Raw genomic sequence first — 12,695 nt, forward strand, 5'->3', positions numbered from 1 at the left:
CCAAGGGTCGGCTTTTCAACTTATCAGTACCCGAAGATGATGCTATGCGATCCTATATTAAGAAGTCGTTGGAGAAGGGTCATATTAGACCATCCTCGTCACCTTTAGGTGCTGGGGTTTTTTTTGTGGCCAAGAAAGATGGTTCATTAAGACCGTGTATTGATTATCGTTCCCTTAACAAGATGACGGTTAAATATCAGTACCCGTTACCTCTGATGTCTGATTTATTCTCCAGAGTTAAGAGTGCCTGCTGGTTTACTAAGCTTGACCTCAGGGGGGCGTATAATCTTATTCGCATCAAGCACGGAGATGAATGGAAGACGGCTTTTAATACTCCGGAGGGACATTTTTAGTACCTGGTGATGCCTTTTGGGCTCACTAATGCCCCTTCTGTCTTCCAGTCCTTTATGAATGATATTTTCCGTGACTTTGTGGATAAGTTTTTGATCATCTATCTGGATGATATTTTGATCTTTTCTAGTGATTGGGATTCTCATGTGGAACACGTCCGGACTGTGTTCCGGATTTTGAGGGAGAATTCCCTGTTTGTTAAGGGATCGAAATGCCTCTTTGGTGTACAGAGGATTTCATTTTTGGGATTTATCTTGTCTCCGTCGACTATTGAAATGGACCCGGCCAAGGTACAGGCCATTTATGATTGGGTTCAGCCTACTTCTTTGAAGGCCCTACAGAAGTTTTTGGGTTTTGCTAATTTCTATCGTAAACTTATAGGTAATTTTTCTGGTATTGTCAAACCACTGACTGATCTGACCAAGAAGGGCACTGATGTGCTGAATTGGTCTCCTGAGGCTGTCTTGGCATTTCAGGAGCTTAAGTGGAGATTTTCTTTAGCTCCAGTTTTACGGCAACCTGATGTCTCACTTCCATTTCAGGTGGAGGTAGATGCTTCTGAGATTGGTGCAAGAGCTGTTTTGTCCCAAAAAGACCCTGTGACTTCTAAGATGAATCCCTGTGCCTTCTTTTCTCAAAAGTTCTCCCCATCTGAACGCAACTATGACGTGGGGAATAGGGAATTGTTGGCCATGAAATGGGCATTTGAGGAGTGGAGACATTGGTTGGAGGGAGCTAGACATCAAGTTGTGGTCCTCATCGATCACAAGAATTTGATTTATCTGGAGTCGGCCAAACGCTTGAATCCTAGACAGGCTAGATGGGCCTTGTTTTTCACGCGTTTTAATTTTGTAGTCTCTTTTCTTCCAGGCACTAAGAATGTTAAGGCAGACGCCCTTTCTAGGAGTTTCTTTGCCGATTCTCTTAATGTGACCGAGCCTACTACCATCCTAGGTGAGGGGGTAGTTCTTTCTGCCATTTCGCCCAATTTGAGATGCGCCCTGGAGGAATTTCAGGAGGATAAACCTGAGCATTGCCCTATGGGAAAATTGTATGTTCCTGACAAGTGGAGAAAGAGAGTGATGTCTGAAATTCATTGCGCCGCATTGGCTGGTCATCCAGGTATTTTTGGTACCAGAGATTTGGTGGGTCGGTCTTTTTGGTGGCCCGCCTTATCTCGTGATGTCAGGAATTTTGTACAGTCCTGTGGGACTTGTTCTCGGTCTAAACCCTGTTCTCATTCTAGTGGGTTGCTGATGCCCCTGCCGGTGCCCAAAAGGCCATGGACCCATATCTCAATGGATTTTATTTCTGATCTTCCTGTCTCTCAGAGAATGACTGTTATCTGGGTGATTTGTGATAGATTTTCGAAGATGGTCCATCTTGTACCACTCCCAAAGTTGCCATCTTCTGCTGAGTTGGTACCCTTGTTTTTACAACAGGTGGTTCGGTTACATGGGATTCCTGAGAACATTGTGTCCGACAGAGGAGTCCAGTTTGTTTCCAGATTCTGGAAAGCCTTTTGTTCCAATCTGGGAATTCAGTTATCCTTCTCCTCCGCGTTTCATCCCCAGACCAATGGACAGACTGAGAGAACAAACCAGACCTTGGAGTCTTATTTAAGATGTTTTATATCTGCTGATCAGGATGATTGGGTCTCACTTTTGCCCTTGGCCGAATTCACGCTGAACAATAGAGCTAATTCTGCCACTTTGATGTCACCCTTTTTCTGTAATTTTGGGTTTCATCCTCGATTCTCTTCAGGGCAAGTGGAGTCTTCGTCCTGCCCAGGTGTGGACACTGTGGTTGAGAGAATGCAGCAGATATGGGACCAAGTGGTGGATAAGTTGTCACTCTCTCAGGAAAAGGCCCAGCGATTTTCCAACCAGCATAGGACCATTGGTCCCCGGTTTAAAGTGGGTGATATGGTTTGGTTGTCATCTAAGAATATTCCTATGAAGGTTGCATCTCCAAAACTTAAGCCAAGATTTATTGGACCTTATGAGATTTTGGAGATTCTTAATCCTGTTTCTTTTCGATTGGCTCTTCCAGTTACGTTCAAGATCCATAACGTATTTCACAAATCTCTGTTGAAGAGGTTTGTTGAGCCAGTGGTTCCTATGGCAGCACCTCCTGACCCTGTGTTGGTTGAAGGCAATGTGGAATATGAGGTAGAGAAAATATTGGATTCTCGTTTGGTTAGACGGAGACTCCAGTTTTTGGTCAAATGGAAGGGTTATGGCCAGGAGGATAATTCTTGGGTCTCTGCCTCTGATATTCATGCCAATAGATTGGTTTGTGGTTTTCACCGGGACCATCCTGATCGGCCTGGTGGCGTGGATGAGGGTTCGGTGACCCCTCCTCAAGGGGGGTACTGTTGTGAGTTCATTTTCTGGTCTACCAGTTGTGAGTTCTCCTTCCAGGCTCCCTCTGGTGGTAACAGGAGGTAGTGAGGCTGATTTAATCAGTTAAGATCTGCCACCTGATATGGAGGATGACGATTGGACTTCAGGAATCTCAGACTGGATTTAAGACAGCCGACGCCCTATTCTGGTGATGGTGATTCCTTCTAGCTTGTCAGGTCTTGGTTCTCAGCTCTGTTCCTGTCAGCTCAAGCTAAGTTTTTCTGCTAATGTTCACACTTGATTTTGCTGGTTTATTCAGTTTTTTGTGTGGTCAGCCAGCCCCGGCTGGGGCTGTGCTGAATTTCCACTCTAATTTATCTGTATTTGCCAATTTGCTTTTTGTCCCTTATTAGATTGGCCTCTTTTTGCTCTGTCTCAGAATATTTCAGAGTGCTGATATAGTGGGAGAAGTCTAGTGACTTCAGGGTTAATTTTGTTATCAGAAGTGTTGGACATTATTTTTGTAGGGTTTTTGGCAGATTGCAGACAGTGTCTTTCCTTTCCTATCCTTTCTAGTTAGTTTGGGCCCCATTGTTTGCTCAGCCTATTTTCCTGCCTGTGTATGTGTTTTCATCTTGTTTCACTGTCAATACATGTGTGGGGCTGTCTTTCCTTTGGGGTCTGCTCTGGGGCAGTTAGTTTTCCCCTTTTCTTGCTTTAGGCTTATTTAGTCCTCCGGCTGTGACGAAGCGTCTAGGTTCATTGTAGGAACGCTCCACGGCTACTGCTAGTTGTGTGGTTAGGATCAGGGATCTGCAATCTGCATAGTTACCAACCTCTCTGGTCTTCTGTGACTTGTTTTGTTTTTTCCTCCTCGGTGACCCATTCATAACAGTCTCCTCTCAGTCTTCTGTTTTGCAAGCTAAACATTCCCAAATCCTGCAACCTTTCCTCATAAGACAGGGTTTGCAGACCGGTCACAATTCTGGTCGCTCTTTTCTGAACTTGCTCCAGTTTGTTGATGTCTTTTTTAAAATGTGGCGCCCAAAACTGGACACAGTATTCCAGATGAGGTCTGACCAAAGAGGAGTAGAGAGCAATAATGACTTCACGTGATCTGGACTGTATGCTTCTGTTAATACATCCTAGAATTGCATTTGCCTTTTTTGCTGCTGCATCACACTGTTGACTCATATTCAGTCTGTGATCTATTAGTATACCCAAGTCTTTTTCACATGTGCTGTTGCTTAGCCCTATTCCTCCCATTCTGTATATGCTTTTTTCATTTTTATTGCCCAGATGTAGTACTTTGCATTTTTCCCTGTTAAAAAACATTTTGTTAGTTGCTGGCCACTGCTCCAGTTTATTTATATCTTTTTGAATCCTCTCTCTCTCTTCTCTAGTATTAGCTATCCCTCCAAGCTTTGTGTCATCAGCAATTTTAATCAGTTTACCCTCAATTCCTTCATCTAAATCGTTGATAAAGATGTTGATCAATATAGGGCCCAGGACAGAGCCCTGTGGTACCCCACTTGAGAGATTCTTCCAACTGGATGTGCACCCATTTACGACCATTCTTTGGGTCCGATCACTAAGTCAGTTATGAATCCACCTAACAGTTGCCTTGTCCATTCCATACTTAGTCATTTTTTCAATAAGGATTGGGGGAGGTACTTTGTCAAATGATTTGCTGAAGTCAAGATATGATATATAACTACAGCATATCCCTGATCCACCCAATTAGTGATTCTGTCATAGAAGGAAATTAAGTTACTCTGACATGACTTATTAGTTACAAACCCATGCTGACTCTGTTTAATCATTTCATTCTTATCCAGGTACTGACATACATGATGTTTAATAATTTGTTCAAAGATCTTTCCTGGTATAGAAGTCAGACTCACCAGCCTATAGTTGCCTGGATCCACCTTTTTCCCCTTTTTGAAGATAGGAACATTTGCTCTTCTCCAGTCTTCTGGGACTTCTCCTGTTCTCCAAGAATTTTCAAAGATTATGGAGAGGGGTTCAAAAATTTCTTCTGCTATCTCCTTCAGTACTCTGGGGTGTAATTCTTCTGGACCTGAAGACTTGGATTTATTTAGGTTAGCTGTTTCCTCACTATCTTTCTGTTTATAGATATCCTGGATTCTTGTATTCCCTTAATAGGACAGTGAAAAATAGTTGATGTTACAATTCCTTTCTGAGAGAAAACAGATGCAAAATAGGAATTTAAAAGTTCGACCTTCTCAAGATCCTGTCTTACCATTTCATCATTTTCATCCTGTAAAAATCCTATAGCATCTTTGACTTTTCTTTTACTTTTGACATATCCCCAAAATCATTTATTTTTGCTTTTGACGTCTCTTGCAAGCCTCAATTCATTGTCAGCTTTAGATAATCTGATTTGTGCACTGCAGGTTCTGCAGACAGCATTATATTCTTCTTTAGATATGCCTCCCTCTTTCCATTTTATAAACATTTCTTTCTTCTTTTTAGCATGTGCTTAAGTTCTGTGTTCCTCCATCCTGGTTTCCTAAAACGCTTCCTATTCTTCCCTCTTTTCGGAATTGTTAACAATTGTGCTTTGAAAATTTCATTTTTCAAGATTTCCCATCCTTCCTGGACATTTTTGTCCTTAAGGATATCCAGCCATTGTATCCCTCCAATTCTCTTTCTGAATCTCTTAAAATCTGCCTTTCTGAAATCTAACCTTGATGTCTCAGTCTTCACAGGTCTTCCTCCTCTAGTTATCCAAAATTCTAAAATAGCATGGTCGCTACCTCCTAGGGTCCCAGCCACTTTTACCTCCTCAACCATTTCCTCCCTGTTTATAAGGATTAGATCCAAGGTAGCAGTTCCCCTTGTTTTCTCCCCTACCTTTTGGACAATAAAGTTGTTAGCACAGGCGGTCTGTAGTAAATGCCTACAATGGTGTCCTTTTCATTGTTCTATCCTTGTATTCTTACCCAAACAGTTTCCACAGAACTCCCAGTCTCTGAAGCTTCAACAGTTTTCTTTGTAGACAGTTGTGGTAACTGAGGCCTATTACTCTTATCATTTCTATGGTGTTATCGTCCTTCTGTAAAACTGGAAATAACACAATTTATTACCATGCCAACACAGACCACACTCTGACACAGACTGCAGAGGGAGCCCAGTATCAGACAGGATAGGATTAGATACACGGCTCAGCAGTCAGTATCACACAGGAGAGGATTAGACACATGGCTCAGCAGGCAGTATCACACAGGATAGGATTAGATACACAGCTCAGCAGCCAGTATCACACAGGATAGGAATAGATACACAACTCAGCAGTCAGTATCACACAGGATAGGATTAGATACACAGCTCAGCACACAGTATCACACAAAATAGTATTAGATACACGGCTCAGCAGACAGTATCACACAGAATAGGATTAGATACACGGCTCAGCAGTCAGTATCACACAGGAGAGGATTAGATGCACGGTTTTTATGTGCAATATTTGTTATAACTAACCACAGTTGGTTACTATGCCCAGGCAACGCTGGACTCTTCAGCTAGTTAGATATATATACTGTATATATATACTGTATGTATGTATAGTACAAGATAAAGCAGATGATAGACAGCAACATAATATATATATTTGAGAAAAAATGTTACATAGTATTTGCTGTCAAAAAAATGGGCAACAATATGGATCGATCGCTAGCAAACTACTGAGAACAAGGGGGATGTGAAAACCACAAATTACGACAATAAAATGAATATTTTATTAAGTACATTGGCCAGACAACGGGATTGGTGAACAACACGTGCAAACAAGCACAAAGTGCAACAGTGCAAAACAGAGGGACGCCTTGACCCAAATACTAACATAATTAATGTATACATAAACAGAAATAACTATCATAGATTGTATTAGAGAGGCCACCACATTAGATAAATGTAAAGATGTTGTTCATGAGGTAAATTGCCATAAATTTATATCCTATATCAAAGATGTCACATAACTCAACTACCACTGAATTAAAGGCCCCGTCACACATAGCGATCTCGCTAGCGAGATCGCTGCTGAGTCACAATTTTTGTGACACAACAGCAATCTCACCAGCGAGATCGCTGTGTGTGATAGCGATCAGCGACCGGCCCCCCTGCCGGTATCACTGATCGCTGCAGGAAAGGCTGTAGGGAAGGTGACCTGACGGACGGATGGACTAGTCAGAGTGAAGAAGGAAAGGTTTGCACAGTGTAGGAAGGTGTCAGTTATTACAGTGGGGAAACAGCTAGGAAAGTGTAGTGGACGTGCAGTACCTTGGGTTGACCATTAGATGGCAGGGAGGAGTGTGAGCAAAGGACTTGACAACAGCTTAGGGCTTTAGAAACCATTGGTCATGGGGGGCGTGGTTACAGTGACAGGGGAATGGGAGAGCTATAAATACTGAGGGAGGGTTCCAGTCCCCAGGGGGAGCTCCAGTGACAGGAGGACTGCGACAGTCTGTGCGCTGTGAGGAGAATCTAAACCAGGGGGACTGAGGAGAGAGAACGTCAGGGGGGTGGTCCTGACAGGAAGGACCGCAGAAGGGATGAGGCATTGGGTGTGAGACACCATATTTGACACGACGACTGATCAGTGGAAGCGCTGTTCGTTTACGGGCCTAAGGCGGCCACAGTGACGGACCTGTCAGGAGCATCGACGAGTGAAGAGGGGACGGTGTACGCACACGCGTCCCCAGTTCAGAGTACGGTGTGTGAGAAGCGGCCCTGGAAACAGAGGGCCGTGAGGTAAAGAAAGTGCGGTGTGCTCTGAGGCCGTCAGACGGACGGCAAGTGAAATAAACTTGGACCTGTTGCACCCAGAATCTGCCTCCATCTTGTCTCTGTTTCGTCTCTGCGCGGTAAGAAGAGGGACCACCCCCCCCAGCTCGGCCCACCGACCCTACAAGGCCAGGACTTTTTTTTGGTCGCTGGTCTCCCGCTGGCCACCACGCATCGCTGCGTGTGACAGGCGGGAGACCAGCGATCTGCTGGTAACTAAAATACACATCGGGTATCCAAGGGACGTGCATCCCTTAGATACCCGATGTGTACGTTAGTTACCAGCGTGCTGATGCAGGGAGCTGGTAACTAACGTACACATTGGGTATCTAGGGATGCACGTCCCTTGGATACCCGATGTGTACGTTAGTTACCAGCTTCCTGCATCAGCGCGCTGGTTACTAAGGTGCACAGCTTCGCCGCTGTGCTGATCACTGGTGAAGCTGTCTGTTTGACAGCTCACCAGCGATCACATAGCGATTCCCCAGCGATCCTGACACATTGATATCGTTGTCAGGATCACTGGTAAGTCGCTATGTGTGACTCCAGCCTAAGAAGGGAAAGTACCAGATAAATATACCACCTACAATTAGGTTAAATGTATGTGTCAAAATCTGAGACAATCAATATCCATATACTAATACTCCCCATTGTCCATTAGGGACTAACCTACATCCATATAGGAAAATTCCTATTAATCATATATGATAGCAAGCATGTCAAGTCGGTAATATTTCCTCAGGTAGTTGACACGTGTCAGTGTGGCCAGGGTCAGCGCCTCTACCCCCAACGTGCATTTTGGAGGCTTTCTCCATCATCAGGGGGCGTGGAGATCCCTTCAGGAGACCCTCTGCCACCTCATCTGGAGCATGCCCAGGCTTGTACAGTAGGGAGGTCATACAGGCACGTGGAGGCCACACACAATACTGAGCCTCATTGTGACTTGTTTTAAGGATATTGAATTCCACTTTAATATTGTGTGTGACTCCAAATCCAGGCCTCCATTGGTTAATAAATTGGATTTCCATTGATGATTTTTGTGTGATTTTGTTGTCAGCACATTCAACTTTGTACAGAACAAAGTATAAAATGAGAATATTTCATTCATTCAAATCTAGGATGTTATTTGAGTGTTCCCTTTATTTTTTTTGAGCAGTGTGTGTGTATATATATATATATATATATATACACTTATATAATTTATTTATATAGCACCATTGATTCCATGGTGCTGTGCGTGAGAAGGGGTTACATACAAATTACAGATATCACTTACAGTAAACAAGCTAACAATGACAGACTGATATAGAGGGGAGAGAGGACCCTGCCCTTTCGGGTTTACATATATATGTATGTATAGTAGTAAAATAATTACTATTATTAGCTAGTCAATATTACATACCAGCCTGTCCTCAGTTTCACTCTTTAGGGTTTTCCAGTAAATACTTCTTGACATGTGGAAATGTTCTTAGATCTACTTCTTCTAATAAAATATTCCTTAGTGTTAGTGTTTACTTACTATTCTCTCTTTTATGCATTACATACTGAGGACCAAAATGGCTAGAGTGGAATGTCTTGTCTGAACATGTGAAATGACGACTTATGTGCAGGTCTGTATATAGAACAGGTACTCGAACACTTACCCTGGACAACAAGCCGGCCTTGTGCTGTCCGGCGCACCCTGGTTCCTGGTTTGTTGGCAGCACAGACGTAGACTCCAGAGTGATGCACAGTTAGGTCTGATATCATCAAATTTCCTGTCCCTAAAACTTGAATTCCTTCCACACCAATAGGTCGGCCATCTGAAAGACATTCAGGTACATCAATTGGAATCTTTTTGCAGTTCAGTATCCAAATAATGGCAATAGGGGGCAATATTGTCACCCAAAACTCCAATCATAGGATCATTGACAGAGTATAGTCTGCACTAAATGATACTAGACGACACTAGAGAAATGCTAGAAGGCAATGGTCCTTATTTCATAAACTCCTTAGGATTGGAGACCATCAGTAAATGTAATAAATTGTGAATGCCTACTAATTTAATATATTGATATAATTTCTGTGTGAAGAGAATATAGTGAAATAATTTGTAAAACACATTTTAATAATTAGATCTGTCACCACAAGAACGGTATCTGTAAAAGAATCGGTTATACTTACTCTGGTATCTGGTTATCTCTGATGCCTCCATCTACATAAGTTATTTGGCTATGTGTAAAGGTACTGTCACACTTAGCGATGCACCAGCGATGCCGACAACGATATGGATCGCTGGTGCATCGCTAAGTGGTCGCTAGTGAGCTGCCACACAGGCAGATCTCACCAGCGACATAGCAGAGGTCGGGGGTCGCTACTTACCTGTCAGACGAGGCGATCCTGACGTCCTCCCGCCCACGTCCACGCGTCGCTCGTCGGCACCACAGGAAGCCCAGCAGGAAGCTGACGACGAGAAATGGCCTTGGACGTTCTCGCGCGATCAGCGATAATCAGCGGGGGAGCCGGTCGGAGGTAAGTTTCACACATAGCGATATCGCTAGCAATATCACTGCTACGTCGCAAAACCAGTGACGTTACAGCGATATTGCTAGCGATATCACTTAGTGTGACGGGGCTTTTAAGGGTGTGGACTGTATTGCCCTGCTCCTGCCCCTGAAGACAACAATCGCATGCCATAGATAATGTCATGCGCTTTTTATATACAGTATATAGGATAGTAACTGTAGATAGCTAAAGGTGTAGGGTAAGATACAGTTAATGTCAGAGGCTAGTCCACAATGGGAGGGGGTTAGTGCTAGTAAAAGCAGGCACTTCCTGGTAGTGACTCAGCTAGGGAAGTACAGTCACAAGTTCAATTTCAAGTGCAGCGTGCTGCTTGGGCCAACATGTACCTACCGTTCAAGACAGTGCGAGTCCATACTAGAATCCTGTGCGGACATTCCTGCAACGCCAGGAGCTCAACGCCCAGCATAGGGGCTAAAGAGAGCAATGTGTTTCTGGTGCACAAGGGAGGATGGACTCAGAACTGTGTGAAGGAAAGGTAGTGGATCCCGGGTGCACTGCAAGACTGAACTAGAAATCCCTGGGGCTGATAGGGCCAGTGGGCTTAGGGATAGTCCAGGAGGAACAGATGGTAGGGATGAAGATGTGTTGTGCCCTATCCTACATGTTACAACCTGATAAACTTGAACTATCCAGTAAACTTCTGCCTGTTAAAATGAACTTTGTGTCCCCTGACTTGTGTGTGGCGGCTCCTAAAGATGTAGGCATGGAGACAGCAGAGACCTGCGGCCTACAAGTGAGTGTGATGCACCCCTTACCTGACAGCACATGGGGACTGGAACACGGTTTTCCTGTAAAGTGCCAGAGTGTAACGAGACAGTAGCTCGGTCATGACTACCGCTCTCGGCCACTTTACATATGTATGGCTAACAAAGGACAATTTTATAGTAAATATTTAGTCAAATGAGTTAAAGAAATAGAATAACAATAAAAAGTTATGTGGAAAAGTACAGTCTAAGCATCACCAGATACTTAAATGCCCAAGGTTACTATAAGAGACACCAGCTCCCTGGTGGCATCTGGTTATAGTCTGTATCTAATAGTATGGTATGAGGGCTTAGAGGCAGGGAACGTGCTGATGTAATTATTACACACTTGTAGAGAGAGATGGAGGATGTCGTATATCAAGTTTGACACATAATTCTTGTAAATGAATAGACATTGGCATATGTGAAGTAAAATCAATTTCTGAGGAGAAAAAATTTACATACTTATACTCCCTCTACACATACATTTTTTGCCTTCTAAAAAAGCCATGCGATTTTTAATGTTTCTAACAGGAATTTTTTGAGAGTTTTCTTTATTGTAACACTTGTATGACTTAAATATACAGTTCTCTGGGAAGTTTTCTAGTCTTCTAGAACAGCCTGTGGGAAAAACGCCATACGTAAAGCATCTTGTGCTTTGACAAAAAAAGAAGAAAAAAAAAAAAAAAAACACAATGAAAAATGAAAAAAATGTTGGCCCCAATTAATGAAATATTTTCACTAGTTACTAAACTTTACCACAATCCAAAATTGCACAAAAATGTTGCGCCTTTTGACTTTTTCATGCCAGTCCTGCATAGATCCGCCATAATGGAGATTTTTCAGAAGTTACACCAGAAACGTACTCTAGGTACCAGAGTAACCCTTCTGGCGAGGTGCATCCAGGCGCACAACAGTGATAAGATGTGACTAATTCACTAAGTGGCATGAATTAGGCCACATCTTAAATCCTGTATGCACCTCATTAAGAATGACGTATGAAATGCCTGTCTTCATTTATCATAAGTCTGTAGTGCATTTTATAACATACCATAGATTTTAAATTGATACTTGGTCGCATAAAGCCAATAAAAACCCTGCAAAAAATCCATCGAAAACACCAAATGTGAAACCATCATGTCATAAATGTAGAAAATGGAAAAATTTTGTCGAGATGTGAAATGTTAATTTTTATCCAGAGCACATTTAAACAGGTTAAAAACCTGCTTATAAATGCACAGATTCTGTAATATCTATGTTTCAGAGTACAAAACACTTAGAGATGCTCAGTTAGTACATTAATTGGATGACCATATAACCAAATATCACATGTAAATCCCAATGAAAGCTCTTGCTGCATGTATGAACTTTACTTACTGAAAAAAATACAATAATAATTTGGCATCAGATTTACTAATCATGCAGTTGGTCTTACCAAGTCGGCTCCATGAAACAATAGGTCGGGGATTTCCAGTAGCCATGCACTCAAGGATCGCTGTCTGGTGTATGGTCTTTGTGAGGTTCTCTGGGCCAACTAAGATCATTGGATCCTTGTATCCAGTGGAGTGAGGGCCTATAGTAGTTATTCGTAGAGTTATATATGGTATATAGGCATATTGTATATCAATATTTACCTAGGAGTAGGCATATTCTAGGGCTTTACCTGTGACTGTTAGGGTAGCTTCAGGACTGTATTTAATACCAGCCGCATTGGAAGCCACACATCGAAACGCACCTGCATCTTCAGCTTGGAGCGCAGTTATCTGTAGCACTCCGGTAGGAAGCAAGGTATATCTATATCGGATATGGAGAAAATAAGACACATTGGGGAAATTTATCAGGCTCAATTTGTCAGAATTCTGGTGTATTTTGTTGTATTTTATCT

General features: G+C 42.8%; 1 protein-coding gene across 1 annotated transcript in view; it reads right to left on the reverse strand.

The window, feature by feature from the left end:
• Positions 1-12,695, reverse strand: part of IGDCC3 (immunoglobulin superfamily DCC subclass member 3) — a 267,620-nt gene that overhangs the window by 108,967 nt on the left and 145,958 nt on the right. Inside the window, exons 4-6 of the mRNA XM_073568864.1 lie at positions 12,474-12,604; positions 12,246-12,383; positions 9,146-9,304 (exon numbers count right to left, since the gene is read on the reverse strand). Of these exons, the coding sequence (XP_073424965.1) occupies positions 9,146-9,304; positions 12,246-12,383; positions 12,474-12,604 (428 nt within the window). The remainder of the gene's footprint in view (positions 1-9,145; positions 9,305-12,245; positions 12,384-12,473; positions 12,605-12,695) is intronic.

This window comes from Dendrobates tinctorius, unplaced genomic scaffold (genome assembly GCF_039654945.1).
Source record: "Dendrobates tinctorius isolate UK_male_01 unplaced genomic scaffold, ASM3965494v1 ptg000022l, whole genome shotgun sequence".
Classification (NCBI taxonomy): Eukaryota; Metazoa; Chordata; class Amphibia; order Anura; family Dendrobatidae; genus Dendrobates; species Dendrobates tinctorius.